This window comes from Rhinolophus ferrumequinum, chromosome 10 (genome assembly GCF_004115265.2).
Source record: "Rhinolophus ferrumequinum isolate MPI-CBG mRhiFer1 chromosome 10, mRhiFer1_v1.p, whole genome shotgun sequence".
NCBI classification, from domain to species: Eukaryota; Metazoa; Chordata; class Mammalia; order Chiroptera; family Rhinolophidae; genus Rhinolophus; species Rhinolophus ferrumequinum.
The window spans coordinates 41,303,446-41,326,736 of record NC_046293.1 but is presented as its reverse complement, the minus strand read 5'-3'; the positions used below and the strand labels follow the sequence as shown (position 1 = coordinate 41,326,736).

General features: G+C 38.5%; 1 protein-coding gene across 1 annotated transcript in view; it reads right to left on the bottom strand.

The window, feature by feature from the left end:
* FGD4 (FYVE, RhoGEF and PH domain containing 4) overlaps window positions 1–15,735 on the bottom strand; it is a 181,088-nt gene extending 165,353 nt beyond the window's left edge. Inside the window, exon 1 of the mRNA XM_033118451.1 lies at window positions 15,143–15,735. Coding sequence (XP_032974342.1) covers window positions 15,143–15,416 — 274 coding nt within the window. The 5' untranslated portion in view covers window positions 15,417–15,735. The remainder of the gene's footprint in view (window positions 1–15,142) is intronic.
* Between the last annotated feature and the right edge of the window lie 7,556 nt (window positions 15,736–23,291).

Genomic DNA, 23,291 nt, shown 5'->3' with positions numbered 1-23,291 from the left:
GTCGCAGTGAAAAGATGTATTTAAGTAAAAATGTGGAGTGGATGAACTCAGTACTTTTTAAACACTGAAAGTAAGGCTTCAAGTGATTGAAATTTCATATTAGTCAAGGCTTTCAAGTCAACAATAAAAAGTGGTGTCATTTAGCACATGAGGAAAGAGAAAATATTAGAGGAAAAAATTATAATGGGAAATTATTTTCTTAATCTGTTCTTAATCTATTTTCTTAATCTATTAATCTTTTCCAAAAGTCCATTAACTAAGCCTATTTGCTGAATGAGACACTCTAACATTTGCAGGAAATAACTGTAAGGAACTGGCTTAAAGACCCCCAAAAAAAATAAAAATAAAAAATCCTTTTCCACATGAAAAAGCATAAATTATAGTGGGACCCAGGTATCTCAGCCAGAAATGAACAAGTAACAAAAGATCTGTGGGAATGAATATTCTGAGAAAAGGGCTTTCTAGAGCATCAGTGATACATGCAATTGCCAGTATAATTTTCCTTCAGTTTACAGAAATGAGCTGCCATCCAGACCCTATAGGAGAGAAGCACCTAACTCATACCTGCTGGCTCATCAGAGAGCTTTTGTGGCATCATATGATGTCAGCTGCCCACTGAAAATGGAGGTTATGTGAGTATCTTTTAATGTTCTAGTTTTTTCCTACCTTCCCAGTGCCCACAATGTGGTTAAAGCAAATCTCCCAGGTTAACAAAAACATACAAGATGGTCACTCAGTTCCAAAACTTGGAAACTGGCATTAGTTCTCAATGAAAATGAGCTTAAACTGGGCACCACACTGACTTCAGAACAATGATTTTCATCATTGGCAATTTCCTCCTTGTTTCCTCCTGAATCCTCCTCTTCCCCGCTTTTCACTGTTTTCATAACCAGTGGCCTGAGTTTACCACTTTCTATAAAAGGACTATAGAGGAGCTCTAATTAGCACCCTAGTCAGTTCCCTACTGCTTGCACAGTGGATAGCATCTCTGAGTATGATACCCAATTTTTTTTTATTACACTAAGATGTTAAAAAAATGAGGGGAAAGCTATGTATAATTCTTTTAGAAAAATTGAAGTAGTTTGTCAACATATACCAGTAAAATCATGATATTGACATATTAGTATTACATATATACATATACACATGTACATGTATATGTGTATATATAGACACATTCTATTTTATGGTCATTCTTTTATAGTTCTTTGGTTTTAATGGGGTAAAAAAGGAAAGAAAGAAAGAAAGAAAGAAAGAAAGAAAGAAAGAAAGAAAGAAAGAAAGAAAGAAAGAAAGAGAGAGGGAAAGAAATGCAGTTTTGCCTGTTTTTGCAGAACACCTAAAATTAACAGGATTCTTGAAAATTAACACTATTCACATAATTTCAAAGTTTATTAGGCAACTATCACCCTGCTGATGAGATATGAGTATAATATAATGTAGTCAAACAAGTTCCTAGAAAGAAAGTAGTAGAGAGCTTGAACTAGGTATTCCCAAGAAATGTGGTTGCAAAGATTAAAAAAAAGCTATTTCTTGTTTCCATTTCCAGAATCTTTTCTATGAATATGTATTTCTTTCTCCTTGGAAAAAATTTCTTTTCTTCCTCACTAGCTACAATAGCTTAGAGAGTTGCTTTTGTATTGAATACTCTGGGTAAATTGGATAAAAATAGAGAAAAGTGTTTTCTCCATTACTAAAGATTACCCATTAGGATCTTCGTGTTCAGAGATGTTAAAAACTGACAATAAAAATTAAAAAGTTATGGTAGATAGAAAGTACAGAAGGGCATGTGTTTGAATCTTGGTTCTGCCAGCCATGTGAACTTGGACAAAATAGATAACCTGGCTGGGCGTCTGGTTCCTGTTCTGTAAAATGGGGATCATGGGTCCTATTTGTGATGATTGAGTTTATGCACATAGAGCACTTAGGACAGAGTCTGACCAACAAAGTCAATGGTCAATAAATGATAGCTGCTATTACTATGACTTCTGGTTATAATTATAATTAAGAGGGCTAAAGAAGTAAGCAAAGATATGGGAGAGACAGCCACAGATAGTATGCTTTGGGTTTAGAGGAGGGAGGTGGGGAAGTGGTTAGTCAATGTCTTCAGTTTTGTAATCCGGGAATATATGTCATTGTCTTTAAAATTATTCACAGGCAGTAAATATTGTGCAACTATATTTTAAAATTTAGACCAGTCTACATTTTAGTTTCACAGTTTTAAAAACATCATTAATTGAAAGAAGCATCACAATTTCAGAGATGTTTAAGTGTGAAAGTGTACATTTTAGATTTGATGAAATATATTAAAAGCTGGAAAATGATACAGTGTATTTCAGGTGTCAAATGTTCCAGTCTCAGATTTTTCTATAAGAGCTGAGAACTAAAATCTAGCTTCTGAGCATTCCTAGTTACTGCTTCTCAGATTATTTTTTAAGGCAAGCCAATTAGAAATGGGCAGAAGAAAGAAGGACTTTTATTATTTTTGACCTTAAAAGCCAAGCCCTAGTAATGAGAAACAAGAAAAAAGCTATGACAGGAGAAAAGGAGACAGTAGAAATGGGGAATTATAAAGCTATAAAATAAAATCTTGACATGAAAGGATGCCAGAATAATCAAAACTATTAAACTAAAGTGAATATCTTAATTCTCAAAGAGAACTAGTATACTATTCCCATGCCTTTCTTTTGTACACCTCTGTACAAAATTGCTACATATTCCTGACAGGAGCATACAAATGGTGTAGACACAGCAGGAAGGCTGAGAATCACTGATATTAGAAGATTTAGTTTGCAAGCTGGGAATTACTGATCAGAAAGGGTTACATCTGACATTCTGTCTCTCTATAGCACCCCCTCTTTTTGAAAAGAACACAATTTCATTTTCTGACAGTGTTGTCAGAAAATTATTGCATTGAAGCAAGATGTGTCAGGCTAGTGTCTTCTGTTTACTCAATACTTATTGAGCCCTTGAATGGACCTTGAGGAGCAATGGCAATGGATGACTTGAGTTGGAGACTGGTGGGCAGGTACAATAGAAAAACAAGGGGAACTTTAGTGAAGAAATTGAGGTGGCTGGCAAAAGTGAATGCAGGAGAGAAGAAGACAAATAGTCAGGGAAAGCTAGGAGAGGGCTGACCTCAGGTCCTGACCAGGAGCTATGTGGAATATGGAAATGAGTAATTGCCACTTGACTCACCAGGGTATCAGTGTTAAAAAGAGAAAGCAAGAGTTCCGGTCAAGACGGCAGAATAGGTAAATGCTGTGCTTACCTCCTCTCACAACCACATCAAAATTACAACAAAACTACGAAACAACTATCACTGAGAATCACCTGAAGTCTAGCTGAACAAAAGTCCTATAACTAAGGACATACAGAAGAAGCCACCTCCAGACTAGGAGGAGAGGCAGAGGTGCACAATGGGCTGGTCTCACACCCAATAGCAGCAGTTAAAAATTGGGAGGGATATCTTGGCTACAGAGGTACCCCCTGAGGAGCAGGGGTTCCCAACCCCACACAAGGCTCCCCAGTCCAGGGTTTTAGTGCCAGGGAGCGACGTCTCCACAATCAGCTATGAAAACCAGCGAGGATTGTGACTGAGTGAGATGGAAGGCAGCTGGACTCCCGGGTGTTCCTTTTAAAGGGCCCATGCACAGACTTATTTGTTGAGGGACTCACTCACTCTGAGCTCCAGCACTGGGGAAGCAGCTCCAAAGGTGTTAGGGACATGAGAGGAAGAACTGAATTGTCTGTCTTCAGGGTAAGGGCAGGAGGGGCAGCTTTGTCCCGAACAGAAGTGCTGGCAGAGGCCATTGTTCCTTTGTTGAGCCCTCACTCCACCCAGGATGAGGACACAGGACAACCTGGCTAACACCAATTATCCCACCCCTGTGATTCCCTGAGATGCTGCCCCCCCAATTTGCAGGTGCACCAAGCCACTTCCAGCGGCTTTTCCATACAAATGGCCTGTGTTGGCTCATGCTGCAGATTTTACTAAAATCTCTCAAACCTTCACAAACCCCAAACAAGCAGCAACAAGCAGCCTCGGCATGCCCCATACCCCTTGCTAAGCAGCCTCAAGCCAGGCATTAGTGGCAGTGGGCCTTGGTTCGCAGCTTAGCCTCTCCCACACACAACTGGCAACCATCTGCAGATCACTTTGCAGCTCATAGTAATGGCACTGGGCATGACACAGGCAGTAGCTGATCCTGGCCTGCACCAAGGCCCCTCCCAAAAGCCCCCAGAACCAACATATCCAGAGCACCATCCCAATCACCTCTACAAATGACACACCCAAAAAGCATACTTGGCAGGCACGAGAGCCCCGCTAAAGCAAATCCTGCTTCATAGGGTCATCCCTACACAACAGTTCCTCCATGTAGTCATGGCCAGTCCTTACAACCAAGCAGCCTGAGGGTCAATCCTTTCCCCTGAGGTGCAAACAGCAACCAGGGCCCAACTACAACGGGAGGGCACATAAAACCCACACAAGGGACACACCTGGAGCACCTGGCTCAAGTGACAAGGGAGACTGTGCCACTGGACCCCACAGCACACCTACTACATAAAGCCACTCTGCCAACACCAGGAGACATAGCAGCTCTACCTACTACATAGAAACAAACACAGGGGGGCAGCCAAAATGGGGAGACATAGAAACATGTTCCAATTTAAAAAGCAGAACAAAACTCCAGAAAAAGAACCGAACAAAATGGAGACAAGGAATAGATCAGATGCACAGTTCCAAACCTTGGTTATAAGGATGCCCAATGATCTCAATGAGAACTTCAATAAAGTGACAGTAAACATAAAAATGAAAACATAAAAAGGACCAGTCAGAAATGAAGAATACAATAACTGAAATGTAGAATACACTATCGGAAACCAACAGTAGAATAGATGAAGCATAGGTTCAAATCAGCAATTTGGAAGTTAAGATAGCAGAAAACAACCAATCAGAACAGCAAAAAAGAAAAAAAGGAATCCAAAAAAATGAGGACAGTTTAAGGGGTCTGCAACAACATCAAGTGTAACAACATTTACATCATAGAGGTATGAGAAGGAGGAAAGAGCGAGGGATTGAAAACCAGTTTGAAGAAATAATTATAGAAACTTTCCCTAACCTAGCTAAGGAAATATACATACAAGCCCAGGAAGCACAGAGTCCCAAACAAGATGAACCCAAAGAGGTCCATATCAAGACACATTATAATTAAAATGGCAAAGGTTAAAGACAAAGAGGGAATCTTAAAAGCAGCAAGAGAAAAGCAGTTAGTTACCGTTACCTACAAGGGAGCTCCCTAAAGACTGTCAGCTGATTTCTCAACAAAAACTTTGCAGGTCAGAAGGGATTGGCACGAAATAGTCAAAGTGATGAAAAGCATGGACCTACAACCAAGATTACCCAGCAAAGCTATCATTCAGAATCCAAGGATGGATAAAGAGCTTCCCAGACAGGAAAAAGCTAAAAGAGTTCATCACCACCAAACCAGTATTACAAGAAATGTTAGAGTAACTTCTTTAAGAAGAAAAAGAAGAAGAAGGAAAAAAACATGAATAATAAAATGGCAATAATTACATGTCTATCAACAATTACTTTCAATGTAAATGAATTAAGTGTTCTAATCAAAAGATAGGGTGGCTGAATGGATAAGAAAACAAGACTCATATATATGCTGCCTTCACGAGAGTCACTTCAGATCGAAATACACACACAGACTGAAAGTAAAGGGATGGAAAAAAGATATTTCATAAAAATAGAAACAAACAAAAACAGCTCGGGTAGCAATACTTATATCAGATAAAATAGACTTTAAAACAAAGGCTATAACAAGAGACAAAGAAGAACCCAGTAATCCCCAGATAAATACACTTCTGGGTATTTATCTGAAGAAACCAAAACACTACTTTGCATGGACATGTGTATCTGTATGTTCACTGCAGCACTATTTACAATGTCCAAGATATGGAGGCAACCTGGGTCTCCATCAATAGGTGACTGGATAAAGAAGACATGGTACATACTGTGTTTCCTTGAAAATAAGACCTAGGCAGACCATCAGCTCTAATGCGTCTTTTGGAGTAAAAATTAATATAAGACCCGATATTACATTATATTATATTACATCACATCATATTATACTATATTATATTATATTACATTATATTATAAGATCCAGTCTTATATTATATTAAAGTAAGACTAGGTCTTATATTAATTTTTGTTCCAAAAGACGCATTTGAGCTGATAGTCTGGCTAGGTCTTATTTTCAGGGAAACGCGGTATATACAATGGAATATTGATCAGCTATAAAAAAGAATGAAATCTTGCTATCTGCAACAACATGGATGAACCTAAGAGGGTACTGTGCTGAGTGCAGTAAGTCAAACAGAGAAAGACAGCTGCCATATGATTTCACTTATATGTGAAATCTGAAGAATAAAATAAAAGAACAAAACAGAAACATACTCATAGACGCAGAGAATATTTTGATGGTTGCCAGATGGGAGGGTGTTTGGGAGGTGGGTGGAAAAAGAGGAAGGGATTCAAAACAGTAGAAATTGGTAGTTACAAATAGTTGTGAGGATTTAAAGTACAGCATAAGGAATATAGTCAATAATACTGTAATGACTATGTATGGTGTCAGATGGGTACTGGATTTATCGGGGTGATTACTTTGTAAGTTATGTAAATGTCTACTCACTATGTTGTACACCTGCAACTAATATAATATTGTATGTCAACTATTACTGAAAAATAAAAAAAAATTATAATAAAATAAAATGTTGAAAGAGGAAAAAATCAGAAGAGGAGAAAGCCAGGCTTGATTCAGGAAACAGAGGAAGAGGGTGGTGGTTCTTGTGATGCAATCAGGCTTTAGGGAAGGCTGACATAAAGTGGGTGGGGCTCAAGTCAGCACAGGAGGAAAGACTGAGGAGAGAAGCCAGTAATGAAAAGCAGTTTGGGCAGGGACTAAGGGGAGGAGAAGGCTAAGCACAAAGCATTATGAATGGGGATGGGAAGACAAGTGCCTTGAACAGCTTGCACCTTGTGCAGTAAGTAACTTTCTGCAGGTATAACTGTAAACAACCAATCACAAACCAATGAGATAGCGAGAGATTAGAGATAAACATAAAATGCCAAAAGAAACCCAGATTGTGAGGATAGTGCGTGTGTTAATCCTAACGGAAGTGCTGAAAAATTGTTATGTGAATACTTCCCAAGCACTGTTCTAAGCTCTTTAAGACTATTAACTATGTATTCTTCTAACAACTCCATGGTGTAGGTAATATTTATATTTCCATTTTACAGATGAGGGAATCAAGTCAAAGAGAGCCCCAAATCACCCAGATCATGTCTAGAGAAGGATTCAAACCCAGCCAGTAGAACTTCAGAGCCCACACTCTAAGCCATCATAGTGTATTCTTTTCACCTTGATTTCTAGGCCCTAACACAATGCCCAACCCACAGTAACCATTCAAATATTTGTTGAAGGACTGAAGGATCCATCACTTTAGTGGGATCAGAGGAGACAAACTTTGAAGGACCTAGGGATTTGAAAAGAGAACACAGATACTGGTGGAATTAATTGGCTTAGGGCTCGGAATGGAACTTAGGGGAGAAATTGTTTTTCCAACCTAGTATAGATTTCCACATTGTGTCACCAGGATGCCGCTCCAGCCAGCCGACATAGGCTTATGGGAGACCTGGAAGGTCCAAGTCAGCTATGCAGGCTTTCCCTACAGTTGGATGCAGCACAGCCCAAAGTGTGCCTTCCTCTAACCTACAACCACTCTGCGCATTGCTCTTATACCAACACTGCCTTATATCTGATTGCTTATTATATCACATCCCCCCTTCTAGGCTGAAAGTTACTTAAGGTCAAGGCATTTGTTTTATTCATCTTTGGGTTCCCAGTACCAGTTCTCGTATTGTAAGTCAGCAATATAACAGCATTAAGGTAGCATGTTTTAGGAAAAAACATGTTACATGTTCGTTCACTTTCTGCAGAGGAAATACACATCACTGTTTAAAAGCTTCACTTTTCCATGGAAAGTTTTTAGTAATTATTTTTAACTAAATTTGTGTATAGTTTGATAACTTCACATACATTATACTGCACTGCACTTGAAATTATAAGCAATGACCCTTAGTATTCTTCTGCTGGGATATCTTATAATTTATTTGATTCTACACACTGATTTTTCACCTCCTAAATGTACTCATTAGCATATATTAAAAAATACAAATAACCTTATGGGGATTGCACTTTGTAAGGCTACAATTAAGATGTGGCCTAACACAAAATCCTGCCTGCTAGAGGCCCCAGGGGACAAGCCATTCTTGCGCAGCTGGCTGGACATGTGGCTCAGTGAAGTCCCCAGCATAGTGGTGCAGATGGTGAAGCTGACAGTTTAATTCTGGTGAATGGGTACGTGTGTGAAAGGGGCCCAACAGCTGGGTTTGTTTTCAGTTTCAGCTGGGTTTGCCCTGTGTAAGTAAGGCAATAATATAAAACTGACTGGGCTCCCAGGATACTTGCTGGTGCTAATGTCCACTCTGTCAACTGCACTGCAAGGACAGGTGACTAATTCTATATAATGCTCTACGAACAATGCCAAATTTATTCCTAAAAACACACACAACTCCTACTGTGTGACTAATGCATAATTAGTCCATCTGTAGTGGTTCAAATAAGACTAAATATTTGTATGAATTCAAAAGGTCCATCTCTGTACTGAGGGGTTACTGGTAAAGGTTTAACAAACAGTCACCAAATGATCATTTTTGGACAGAGTATCCCATCACGGACATCAATAACATGCAGTTGGGGAGCCAGAGAAGGTTTCTGGCCATGGGAAGGGTGTGATTGATACCCAGATTTCAGAAAATTAATTGGCGTGGGGGAGGTGTAGTAAAGTGGACAGCAACACTGCTGGTGAGAGAATGGGCCTGGAATATGACAAAGGTGCCATTATGAAAAAAGGGAACCAATCAGAATTGGTGGCTGACTGGGTGGCAAATACAAAGGTGCCAGAAAAAAACATATACACACTTTGGGAAAGGAAAAAGCTGTATTAAAATTGTAATAATATATACCGATAAGAAAAGATGAATTCAAGCCACGTTTGACTTCTGCAATTACAAGAGGTTCTCAAAGTGGTTACCATCAGTGTCCAGACGCTTCTGATTACGGCGAACTACTGCTTGAGCAACCTTGACCAAAGTGTCCACTTATATATATTTTTTTTGGCGTCCCCAGTAGATAACAGAGAAGAACAGATTTAAATTAACTTTGAAACCTAACAAAAGCAAGGTTGGTACTAACTCCAGGGAATGTCAGGAGGAAGGGCTGGATTGCATCAGAAAAAGAAGTTGCAGTTTGGTGGCTTTAGGACATTCACATTTCTCAAGCAGGCCCTTGAAAATGCAGAGCAGTATACAAGATGGCCTAGAGAAGCCCAGAGTGGAGAGATCACTAAAGAATAGAAGTGGCAGGAAATAATAGAGGTTGTTGAGAAGAAAGGAGAAAAATGGGCTAGCCAGAGGAAGACACTTGAAGATCCAATGAAGAAGGAAAATCAGATCTCGGGTAATCCAGAAAAAAAAAAAAGAGCTTAAAAAAGAAGCAAAGGCCACCGAAAAATTAAGAATAAGGGCTGGAAACAGGCCTTAGGTCATTAGGTAACACTTGGGAATTGACTGTTGATTTAGAATACTGATCCGGTGTTAGGAACAGAATGAGCATAAAAGGAAGTGGAGAAATGGATAAAGAAATGGAGGCTTTATCTAGAAGTGGAGGGAAGTACATACAGTAGTTTAAGGGAGAAGTTAGGCAGTAGCTCCAGAGAATATCAAAGTTTAAACTCTAGGAAGACCTCATTTGGAGGGAAGAGAGGAGGAGAAGGGAATAAAAGGAGGTCAGCTGAGCTCACATCAAGTACACCTGTTGGATATAAATTGTGTATTAGCATAAATTAAAGTCTACTTTCAAAGGGACAGGGTGGGGTTGAGAAACAAGAGCAAAGTAGAAATGGCAGAGGTAGAAACTACAGTTAGGAATCAACCAGAAACGGGCAAAGTTTGCCAAAATGTACAGAGGACCCAGATGGTTTGTAAACTGAGGGAGGATCTCTATCTTTCTTTGCCTTGTACCTGCAAATCCTGGTTGCTTGTGTTCAGGACCAAAGGTGGAGTTGCACAGTGGTTCATAAACCTGGCTGCATTCAGAATCATCTGAGACACTTGTTAAAAAAAAACAGCTTCTTTAACCCTACCCCTGGAGATTCTGACTCATCTCTAGGGTGCGCCTGGGAATTTTTAATTAGCACTCCAAGTAATTCTGATGCACCAGTAGGATGGCATTTGGAAACCACGCAAATCATCAGAATTATCTGATACACTTTTCAAGCTCCAGTGCCACAATCGGTCAGTGCCACAGTACCTATATGATATACTTTTAAAAAATACAGATTCATGAGCTCCTGTCCAAACCTAGTGAATCTCACTACACTCACAGCTGTAAAATTAAATGCATGTTTGAATCCTTTTTCAATCAACTTTCCAGCAAATGCATGTGATAAAGAATTTCAGTACAACCTTGACTACGCCAGGATTGAATCCAAGTACCTGGAAGAGGTAGTGACTTGGGCAGACCCCTAATGAATGGCTATCTATTAAAAGATGCCTGACTACTCATTAAACTGCTCTTGGAAGGAAACCCAAATTAAAAACAAATAATAAAAACTTTTCCTGGTTCTTGTTCCTCTGAAGGACTTTCCAATTTCAAAGTCCACCTTAAAGCAGCTGCTAAGAAACATTAACAATATTGATGTATATTATCATTTTATTATAAATCTTTACTTATGTAGATCATCATCTTAAATATAATGCACATTCATTCCTGTTACAAGTAATATCAGCCTTAATACATATAGACACACAGGGCATATTGCTATTGCACTGCACTTTGCCTTTCAAAGCCCTGGGGCATCTTTGAAACTAGTGTTGTAAGTGTGTGAGAACTGAAGCCAGAAAGACCTGGTTCCAATCCTGCCTTTGAAAGTAGGCTGGTTATACAGCACTACAGGTAAGACTTTCTGAAACTTGGTCTTTTTCTTCTCTAAAATGGTAATAATACCATCTATTTTGCTGGGTTGTCATAAGAACAAGAATTGTAAGTAAAATGCATATCGTCCTGATTCAGAGCCAGCATTCAATAAATAATTACTCTGATTGCTCTTACCCAAATCTCCATTCCCCACTCCCCCGCCATCAAAGGTGAAATTAATCCTCTAAAAGTGCTAAGATATTGGAGTAGTGTCAAAAGCCTGAGTGTTCCAGCTATGCTGAGAACTGTAAAAAGGAACTCTACTACAGAAAGCTTGCACACCATAAAATATGAAGAGTCCTTACCACAAAGCACCCAGATGCTCAACAAATAACAAAAGATATACTTTCAAGTGTACAGCTGAGATGATAAGAAGATAAAGAAGGTTCTTAAGGACAAGAGAAAAAAGAAAAATAACTTGAAACCTAAACCTAGTGGCAAAGTAATTTGTAAACTCATGCTTCCCTGGAGGCAATACCATTCCTTCCCGGAACCTAGAGAGAGGCCGGGACCTGAGCGTGTTGATGGAGGGAAGACTTGATCTTGAGCTTGGGAAATAGAAAAGGACGGAATCTGAGACCCAACACTAATGTTCTACACTGAAGGAGCTACATCTTGGATAAAAAGTTTGCCTAGGAAAAATCTGCCTCCCATCAAAGCAAACTTATGAGGAAATCTGCAGACCTACATTAAGTCCAAGTTAATTAATGAAGATAATGACGCTGATCTCCCCCGAGCAAGCCTAAACTCAAATTTACACTATCTCCAAGTATGGAAATGCCTGGCTAATGAAAGCGGTCTTGGGTTGAAAGTAAAAACAAACATTTTCTACAGAAAGGCATCTTCAATATAGACCTTTCAGGATTCCCACAAAACTAAGAAATAATTAAGGAAACATGCTACCTTGAATAATAGCAGAAAAAGACATTTAATAGACTTATCCCCACCCCCAAGAACTTCAGATATTCAGATTATGGAAAAAGTTGAACCAAAAAAAAAAAAAAAAAAAAGAGCACAGGATAATTTTAACCCTACTTTTTTTGTATATATATCAGCGGTGCACAAAAATGTATAGATATTATCTTAAAATGTGTATATATTTTGGGGGCACCCTCTGTATGTGTGTGTGTGTGTGTGTGTATATATATATGAATTTATGTCTTTTTCCATAATGCAATGATGATATGTTTTATGTGATATGTGGTAAAAGCATTGTCTGGCTAACCAAATACCAGTTTATAATTCCAAGCAAGTTAGTAAAAACTTTCTGTGCCTCAATTTCTTCAGCTGCAAAATGGGCATGATACTGTACTACCTACCTATTAAAATTTTTGTGAAATAAATTCACACACATACATATTCATGTGTGTATCACATAGCAGAGTTCTTAGTATAGAAAATGCACTCAATAAATAGAGCTGTTATGAACATTCAGTGTCTCCTATGTGCCAGACTCCTTGGGACACAGAGGCAGATAATGATCCCTGGTTAAGATACTATCTGGAATGCTTGTTTTGTGCCAAACACTTACCTATTTAATTGTACTTAACTCTCCCAACAATCTTATAAAGTACTGTTATCTCCATTATCCAGGTGAAGAAACTAACAACTTCGTTAAGAGACTTGGTCCAATTCACACAGCCTGTAATGGAAGAGGAACTAGAACTTGGGTGCTACATGACCCCAAAGCCCGTTTTAAGTACCTCACCTCTCTGCTTCCCCTAGGTGAGAAGATTCATATTCAGGTATATATGGAGGATGCAGTTGGTAGATTTTCTTTTTTTTCTTTTCTTTTTTTTTTTTTTTATCCAAAAAGCAGAGAACTCTAAAAATAGTGGGTTTCACAATCATACAATATAACACAACACCACTAAACTGAATTCTCCCTTAAGTTCTTGACCTCTCAGTTTTTGTTCCCCTCTTCAAAAGGGAAAGTAACAATTTGATTATGAGTAATATCCACTCTGTGTGTAATGGGTCTGTTGTGTATTTTCATATGTAAATACTTTTTTAGGTATTATAGATTGGCACTTTTTGGGAATTTAAACCTTGTTTACTTTTTTGATGAGGAGAGGATTCTACTTATATAATGATAGGTAGCTGGATGAGACTTCATAGACAGATTTGATTCAAAGAAGGAAGCAATTTGTAAAATGTTCTTACCCCACCAAATTGAATACGTGTGGTCATTCAGTAGTTTAAGACTACCTGTCAAAACACCAGATCATTCTCCAACAGATACTACAGGTTATGGCAAAGAGAAACAGCTGTACCTGAAAAGCTACAGTAATTACTTTTCAACTCTGAAAATGGCAGCAAAAACTTGGAGTTCTTGTAAACAATACTGAGACAATGTAACAGATCTAGAAAAGTTATTTCTAGATTCTCCACCTCATTTTAAAAAAACCAAAACGGTGTTCTGGATTTTCTCTGAATAAAAAATAGAAAAGGATAAAAGGACTCTTTCTTCTATAAGCATAGCTGCCTCATAGAAATGATTTACAAGCTGGCACAACTCTACTGACTCCTACTTTCAGAAGGACACTTTTATCTTTTGCTCACCTGCTCAGTTTGAAATTACGCAAGTGATCTTGAGTAAAATGATGTAAAAAAAACTTGGATCCCATTACTCTCAAACTGAAAACAGCTCCAACAATTGAAAAATTAATTCAGAAATAACTTTAACACAAAGTAATGCATTTTCACTTTAAAAGGAAGAAAACATTTTTCCATTCATTTTAGAATGAATCGTTTTAGAGATTATTTCACCAGTGTCTTCATTTTGCAGGTGAAGAAACTGAAACCTAAAGCACTGTAATTCAGTTACTTGTTACATTTTTTTCTCACATCACTATTTCTGCTTGATCTAATGTAGTTATAAAGTCATCATAACTGTAAGTCATCATCATATTTTTCTGTCCTATGACTACTATAGCTTCAGGACAAGGACTAGACAGAAAAATTTTAAACAACCTCCAATACTCATCACATTTAAACTGTCATAACAGCTTTGCTAAACAAGAACAAAAGGAGTGAAAACGAATAAAAGTATTTGTATTTCTGTTACTTAAATAAGAGTTTTGCCTCATAACTGGTCTACATATTAGGTTGGTGCAAAAGTAATTGCGATTTTAAAAAGGTTAAAAATAATTGCAAAAACTTTTGCAATCACTTTTGCACCAATTTAATACAAGACATCTCTGATTGTGGCATAATAAGAGTACAAAAACGGGGTGAGGGGATTTTACATAATAAAAATACAAAAAAGCGATGGGAATTTTAAAGAACAGTTTTTACAAATCAAGAGAAACATGTCTCGTGTGTTCTGCATAGTTTAAAGTTCGTGTTGGGAGAAAGGAATGCCTTTGAAGAGCAAGGAGATGCGGGCATGAATACATCATCTTGATGATTTTTTCCAATACTAAGATTCCATGAGAATTCAGAACTCAAAAGTCTGCATTACGGATATCTGAATTTGTCAATATGGAAACAACAATAAGAATTAAATTTCTTGATATTAAGAACATGTTTCCTTGTGAGAGTCTTGCAGCTATTCACACTGAGGGTGGGAGACGAGGGTCTATTTCAAAAGGGAAAACCGGAGCACTCCGGAGAGCTGGGCAGAGGTCCTTCAACAGCCAGGCTGCCGGACCAGGTTGAACATCAGCCTCCCCCATTCATTACTCCTTCACACGGACTTGCCCACAGTAGGAATTTAGCGAAAAAAACTTAAACTTCAGTTTTGAGAAAATGAGCATTATAACGAAACTTCTAAGAGTTATACCTTAACTTCCGGAATTCTCTGATAACTCACCTCCAGGGCAGGCTCAACCCTAGGCGGGTTCCTGCCCCAGCAAGGTCCTTTGGGGGAAGGGACAAAATACGTAAGAGGGTAGGTGGCCAGGAGCAGCCCTCTGGGAGAACCTACCCGGCGGGCTCCCTCAGCAGATCCGGCCCACCTGCAGGGCACTCGTCGCGTCCCTCACCTGCGCCAACGCCCCCATCCGCCCTTTTTCTCCCGAGGCACTTACCTAGGGCGTCCGCGGATGCTTGGGCCCTGAAGGTGGCCGTCTCGGCCCATCGCAGTTGCGGTGAGGGCCTATTCCAGGGTCTGGGGGTGCCAGGCGGCAGGTAGGCATTGGACTTCCACCGGATCGCCACCCGCCTGAAGTTGTAGCTGCCCTCGTTCCTCGGGGTGCCGGATTCGCTCCGGGTTCCGCGCTCTCTCCCGCCCTGGTCGGGACGCAGATGCGCGCTCGGCGCGCTCCGTAAGGGCAACCCGACCCAGGGAGGTGTCGCCTGCATGGCCACGCTCGGCGCGACTCGAGAGGGGCGACTCCGGGACTGCTCCGCGCCGACGCCCCTCTGCTCCAGGGTCTCCTCGGCAAGTGCCTCTTCGTCCCTTCCTTCCAGGGCCGCGCGGAGAGTTTGGCACCCGGTCTCTGCGGCTCCCGCACTCACCTAACGCCGCTTACTGCAGCGGCCCGCCGGGGACTGCCGGCACCCCCTCCTCTCTGGAGCCAATTGCTGGAGGCCCCTGGGGCCGGGACGAGGAGTGTTTGCTGCGCCACCGCCACCGCCACTGCCACCGCCAGCGCCTCCTCCTCCGGCCGAGGAAGCAGCCAAGGACGCGCGGGGCAGAGTGGAGCGCCCTGGGCGCGGCCCCTGAGTGGGTTCGCCACTGGCGGCTCCGCCCCGCCCCGCCCCGCCCCGCCGCTCCGAGCTCGCCCATTGGCCGAGAGGAACCGTGCGGCACTCACCTGCGGCCGTACACCTAGGTGCTCCGAAGGTCAACAGCGCTCACCTGTGGGCCACGTACTGGCTTTAGGAAAAAAAAAAAAAAAAAGATAATTACAGCTTCTCTGGACTCTGCCCAGAGGCTTGCCATTCTCTCAGGTCCGTGATCTCGCAGATCACGCCAAGGGTCATACGTGTGTCTCAAGCCGCTGTACGGAGCCACTGATAATAACCTTACTTAAGTTATAGAGATATCCAGTGAGTTAAGTATTTCAGATAAAGAAACCAAGATGCGAAACCGACGGTGGGTCTATAGCAGCACAGAGCTAGAATCCTTACCCGGATCTCTGCACCAAGGTCTGTCCTTACCTCACTGAATTGAATCACCTTGCCAGGAGCATCAGGCCAGAGAATACAGAAGGTGTGTGTGTGCGGAAGAGAAGAAATGGAGCTAAAAATCCACAGATTCCAGAAGAATGTCAAACTCTCCATCACCATGAACTTTCAGGACTTCATTAGTAATGCGCTTTAGAGTCCTTTAATTTGTCAAGCAATTTTTTTTAAACATCAGCTAAATACCAAATTGAGGAAAATACATTTTTAAAATTGGTGTGCTTATCTGCATTTTAAAATTTACTACTCTCTCTAGTAATGAAGAGGCTGTGTTCCAAAACCACAGAGATAGGGAGAGAAAGGACAGCTTTCCAAGTACCCTAGGTCAAGCAGAAAGACTTCCCCAACCATTACTTGCACCTTGGAAACCACTCCACATTTATTTAAATAGTCCTTCACTCGGGGAACGTCTCCTCCAGCTTCCTGAGGTATAGCCCAGTCTTCCTCAAGAAATCCTTTAGGAGGTCAGTTCAACTGTCTCAGTCTCTTGGCTGTTACTCCAATAAATATGCCCCTGAGGGAAAGAAACTGCCCCCCCCCAATTTTTAATACATCTGTTCAGACCTTGTGAAAAGCAGCTTTTGCTCTCTTCAGATTTAGTATCCCTGTATCACCTCATTGCACCTAATTATTGTTTCTCTTTCTGTGTAATTACTGTGTTACCTACTATGCCATACAGTATCGAAAATTATTTAAACAACTAGTTTCAAATATAAATTAATACTGAAAGGGGTTTTATCTCCATATACATAAGCTAACTATAATTTAAATGCAAATGTCTAACGTAATTTATTTGCTTCAATAAATGGGTGGTGTTGCAATCAATAATACCAAACTAGCAACCTAGCACACAGTAACCTATGTTTAAGAGAGAAGATGCTGACAATCTTCTCTTTTAGAGAACTGGTTACTGATGAAGTTTAAAAGACTCCCTCCCCGCAAAATACTTTCTCAGTAGATGCTCACTCTTTCTGTAGAGAATTGCTGTAAACACACCTGTATGGGGCCAAATGTATTTTACCGCAAGTATTTAGGGCAGCAGTTTAATGCTTCCTCATTTGGATATTTTCTGTTGTTTATAGTATACATATTTCTATTTCTTTCTTGGTTCAAGTTGCTTTCATTTGCCTAATAATATATTAGTTCACATCGGTGGGTGTATTTTCAGACGGAATTTTTATAACATATATATCATCTGACATTACCTCTATTGATGTTACTGCTGCTTGTTACTTTCTGATAGAAGGGACTTTGCATTTGATGACTATGTTTTGCAACACTAAATGAATGGGTCAACCAAACTTTATTTGACCTCAAGTTGACTTAGAGTACAACAAAGTATTGAATATCATCGTACATATCGTCTTTCCATATACTATTTTATTGTTTATATAGCTAGTTGGAAGTTTGTCACTAATTCATTACTACATATTGAATGGAAACTGTGCTGGGTCCTGAAATACAGAGATACATACAATACACAGGTGCTTATACTTCATATCTGTGGCAGAGACGATGTTGAACACTGACTGAATCCTGTATCATTGTCCTTGGGCACACAAGGAGACTGATTTAAACCTTCCGTTACAGTTAGGTGAGTAGAAGTGACATGTATCACTTCCAGACCTAGCTTCTGCGCCCTTGCGGTGAAATTCTCTAGGAGTGCCAAGGGGCCAGTGGAGCAACCTGGAGCCCTAGGCCACGGGACAGCCATGATGTACAGAGGAGCTGGCAGCCCAGAATCACCCTTCTGTTAATTCACTTTTCTGGAAATTAACATAACAACAGGAAGACTATGGGCTGATTCATGTTCCTTAAATTGTATTTTTATCTTTTTCAGTGTATCAAAATTACATGCATATTGATGTCTTTTAACTCTAATTAAAATGTTTTAAATAAACATTCCATTTAATTTTATCAACACAACCAGTCTCCGATTGATCTAGTCCCTAAGAAACAAAATAAAACCAAAAAAAATACTCGGAAGAAAAATAGCGAATGAATAAGCTGTTTCAACTACTGATAGAACATTACTTCCCAAACTAGAATTTAACAGAAACCAACACTTTACAGCAGATTCGTTCTTACTTTAATCTCACTAGAGAAAGATAAAAATTTGTTTACTTTAATAATAAATTGTGTTATTTCCTCAGTAAATGAATGATAAATTTATTAGTTATTTACTTTGATGCTATCACTTCGTAGGAATTTACATAGATATCATTAAAGTAAGAAAAGTCACTAAAAGGCATGAATCATGCTGACTTTGTGTAGTAGCATTAGGGGGCTAACATACAGAAGATAATTTCATAAAAACCTAATTCAAGAAGGTGATATATTTATTTTAATAGGAATGTACTAAACAGTATGATAGTTTGAGTCGGTGCAAGTTGAGATTTCAGTCAAGTTTCATATACATGTGAAATCATATATATGTAGATTGTATTATTTCTAACATGTTAATTTCTCTATCTACATTTTGATCCAGTATTGCATACATAATGACCTTTGTAAGGATATAAAGATACATACATACCTCTTAGAAGTTGCACAAATTTGAGGTGTCACCTGAATCTGTCATGGTATAAATTTGGCCTTGTACTCAAACTGACCACTATTGCTCTTTCAAAGGAAGTGGTCAGTCGATGGAGTTTTAAAATCATTTGGAACTGGAAAAAAAGCAGTTACTTTTCTAAAGCACACAGTCCCTGGCACCACAGAGCCCATAATTCCATGAGATGAGGAGCGGAACACCGAACTTGAATCTGGCCTATCAGGAGAAGATTCCTAAAGGAAAATGAATAGCTAGCCTTGTGAAGGGGATAAAGAGTTATCCTAGTGGAAGAAACAGGACACACAACCGAGGTCCGGAGAGAGGGAAGGAAAAGAGACAGAGAGGCGGAGAGACAAAGTTGTGCTTCCAGGGCCATGGGAATTGAGAAATGAAGCTGGAGAAAAAGTAAGCTCAGATCATTAATGATCATGTACATCATGGTAGAGTTAGGACTTTATTCTGATGACAAGGGAATGATTTTTAAGAGTTTTGTGTAAAGAGTGATGTCATTAGGTTTGCATTTTAGCAATCACCTTAGCTGTCCACATCCCTTATTTTTATAGGCCATTAGATTTTTTAAAAACCTAATCAATCCTAAAATGTTTCATCTCAAAGAATATACTACCTCCATGACTGACTGACTGACTAAATGAACGAATGAAATATTTGGGAAATTTACTTAAATCAGGCACATATAGGAGGTTTTAGAAAACTTTCTCTATTGCTGTGGAATAGGCCTTCACATCTTTCTGCTACCTATAGCGTGTTTTTCTGGTTTAGTTCTGGTTGTAGTGGTTTTGTTATGATTTGTTACACACATAAATGCTGCTCATCTATCTCAGGGCAATTGCCAGGACAATTTTTTATCCTCATTTTTAAAATGAGACAATTGAGGCTGGGAGAGGTTAAATACCTTTCTAAAGTCTCAGAGCTGATAAATGCCATGGCTATAATTTGCACAAAATTCTATGCTTTTAAAAATATTTCTGCTGACATAGCCTACTTTAGAACAATTAGTTCTCCAGAATTCATGCTAATTTTTATTTCTGACTTCACTGTGAAATTTTTGAGGGCCCATTGTTTCTTTTTATTTTCATTTTTAAATAGATACTGTATTTCCGTGTTTGAAATAGGAAAATAATATAAAGAGACATTTTCTTACAGAGGAATCTGACCACCAAACTCCCCTTTCATCCCCATTCCCTCCCACCAATCCTTTGCTCTTTTATAACCATTTCTATAGGTTTCCACTGTTATTTTATCGAAAACAAGAAAAAAATATATATGTTCTTATTTTCTCCACTTTTTACATGTAAGATACCTTACTATATAACACGAGAGCCTATATTTTCAATGTCAATGGACTTCAATGAAGTAAATAATTTCTCCTTTGATTTATTTGGAAGAAAAGTTGATTTGAATCACTTATTAATCTTGGGCTAATAGCTCTTTCAAATGATGTAAATCTTCCTGTGACATTTGACTGACATTATTAATCATTTAAAATTTCAAAGGAAGTCAAGATATGAACGTATCAGTAGGGTTCTTAAATTATTTTTACTTTAATATACAGTAATTAAGATGTTTACTGCTGATGTTTTGAAGAAATAATGATTTTTATAATCTCTGTAAAACTTGGTATGTACATGAGAGTTTGGAAATTTTGAATTGAAACATATGGCTGCATTGGAATATGAGAATATTGCAAGACTGGAGTTCACAACATTTTGAATAATAGCATTAATTTGTTTTCCCCGAAGATAAACACATTATTTTTTCATCTAAGCACAGAACCTGGGAAATCCACTCTTAAAAATAAAGCCCAGATTTTGAATAGCTACATTCAGTGTTGAGGTCTTAAATTATTATTTCTGCATTTTCTGGGGCAACGCTAGCTTCATGGGCAGCCTGTGTACCTCTACTGTCACACAGAGTCCCGTGCTTAAGACTCCCTGCTTGGTTTAATGCTCTACTGTCACTGTCTTGAAATTCTTAATGTTTTGAACAAGGAAATATACATATTTGTTTTACACTGGGTCTCACAAATTATGTAGACAACTGCAACATTTCTTTACTATTTAACAGATGTCATTTATAGTTATGATTTATCTTTGTATTGTTTTCTACATTTAAATTATATTATAAACTGGGTCTACTTTTGACACTGGCAATATTTTTTCCAGTAAGATTGATTTTCCATGACAGTTATGTCATCGGCGAATTATTCTGAGTTTTCTTCCTAAAGTGTTTAAGTGATAGTTGATTCATAAAATGTTTAAGGAACTCTGTCAGATGATTTCATTGTACACATTAAGTCTCCTTCAAATACAATGTTAGAGATCTAGGTTTTAGATTGACCAAGAGACAAGGATAGGAATAACCATTCACTTAAAGACCATTTTGCCCAATTAGTTGGTATTTAGTGCCTGCTGATATTGTAGTAGGTGACATTAGGTTCTATAAACTCAATTCCAGATGTGTTATTTGAAAAAAGCTAAATGGCAAGGAACACACTTTAGTGAGTTCCTACAATATACTAGTCAATGAGTGTACAATAAAAAAACTAAGAAAATCCCTTGCACAAATTCCCATCAATTTTGGTCTCTTTCTTACACCCAGTGAGTGGGGTTGCAGGAACCCTCCACGTTGCCCTCACAACAATGTAGTGCTATTCAAGTCACTTGCAAAATGTAAGAATGAGAAGAGACTTTCTTGACAGTCCTGAAGGCTGAGCCTGTTGTTCTAGCTTTTGAATATAACAAACTATCAGCTTTATTGCATAAGAGAAGATCAAGGATCAAATAGACTTGTAGATCCAACTTCAAAGAAAAACAATAGTTTTCAGAAGAGAAAAATCAGAGTTTTTCAGTGAAGTTTGTGCTATTATTTCTAGTGTTGTATTTATACAACAGGTAAGCAGGCAACATTAGCTGGGTTTGTGGCAATGCCCATGGTGGGTTAATCTGATTCATTATAATGAGAATTGTATTAGAGGTTTTACCTCATTAGAATCTCACATAAGTCCATATTCTATCTGACGCACCACCTTTCCTGCCTCCTGAAATAAAATCAAGTCAAAGCAGGTAAGTCCCAAAGTAGCTGATTTGCTACAACACATATTTGAAGAAGGAGCTAGGAACTTAACCTTTCTCAAAGTTGTGGGACTGCAATTCCTTCATATGAAGAGAACAAAGAATTCTCTCCCTAAAATAAAGCATTCTTCTTTCATTCAAATCATGTGTCTGTCAGTAAAATAACATTTCCCTTTTTTAGAACAGGTATTTCTTTCATGTTGGTATGTTCCTAATCTAATTAAGCTAAGGTATCCTCCTGCCAAAATAACCTTTTAGTAAAAATTACAAGGAGATGTGATAAATGGAGAGAACGGGCAAAGGTGATATACACATTTCTTCATAAGGAATGTGTAGAAATGTCAAAGCAAAGTATTCAGTTTTTAGTTCAAATAAGCACTCACTTTGAATAAATATATAAATCATGTAGAAAGTCATAAACTATTTTCTTTTGTAGGTAAAAACCAAAGTGACATACAGAAAAATTATTCAAGCTAATAAAAAGTTATTATAGATGAAATGAACAAAAGATAACCAGTTTATTTACTGGAAAGTGTTATGCATTACACCATATTCAGTTGGTAACATAAACCAAGATATGAGAATTAATATATTGGCTTCAGTTATTTTCTTAGCACTGGAGTACCTTTTCCAACCGTTGAGTGTATGATCAGATTACACAAATGCAAGCACCTATATGGATACTCCCATGAGACATTCACTTGGGATTGTCTACAATAAAAAATTTAAAAGGACAAGAAATAATAAATTCGTAAGAATTTTCTTGAATTTAAAATAAATGCATATGTCTTTGAGAACAAGTTTTCTTTGACATTTGGATTGTTAAAAATAATTAGCAACAAAAGAGTTTCTTAGGTCAGTCTTTTAGTCATGTTGTATATGGTATTATCATTAGGTGGAAACACCTCACATCATTTAACCAACCCCAAAAGGCATAATAACAAAATTGCAAATAAATGTAGGAATAGCACAATCATTATAACAATAATCATACAGTGTAGAAATTGGGGTTGGCCACTCATTACATAACTTAATACTGGAAAGAAATACAGTATCGGAATCATGTATGGTTCATCACATATGCATAATCATGCAAATAAAAACACTGAGTAGATTACAAAGTCATAAAAGATTTTCAAAGAATTGTTTACTTGACTCTAACAGTCAAACCATTGAGCTTAAAAATCTTGTGGCGATGATGTTAAAATTATTTACTTCCTCTACAATTTGGTACACAATCATACTATGAACCCAAACAACAAAATGATTTACTCTGCATCTCCATTATCATCGAATAATGACTCGTCAACAAAATGACATTTCTCTTTATAGCTCTCTGATCTTTGTTTTAAAAACACTTTTTAAAGAGAAAAACACAGCCATACTAAAACACATCAGATTTTC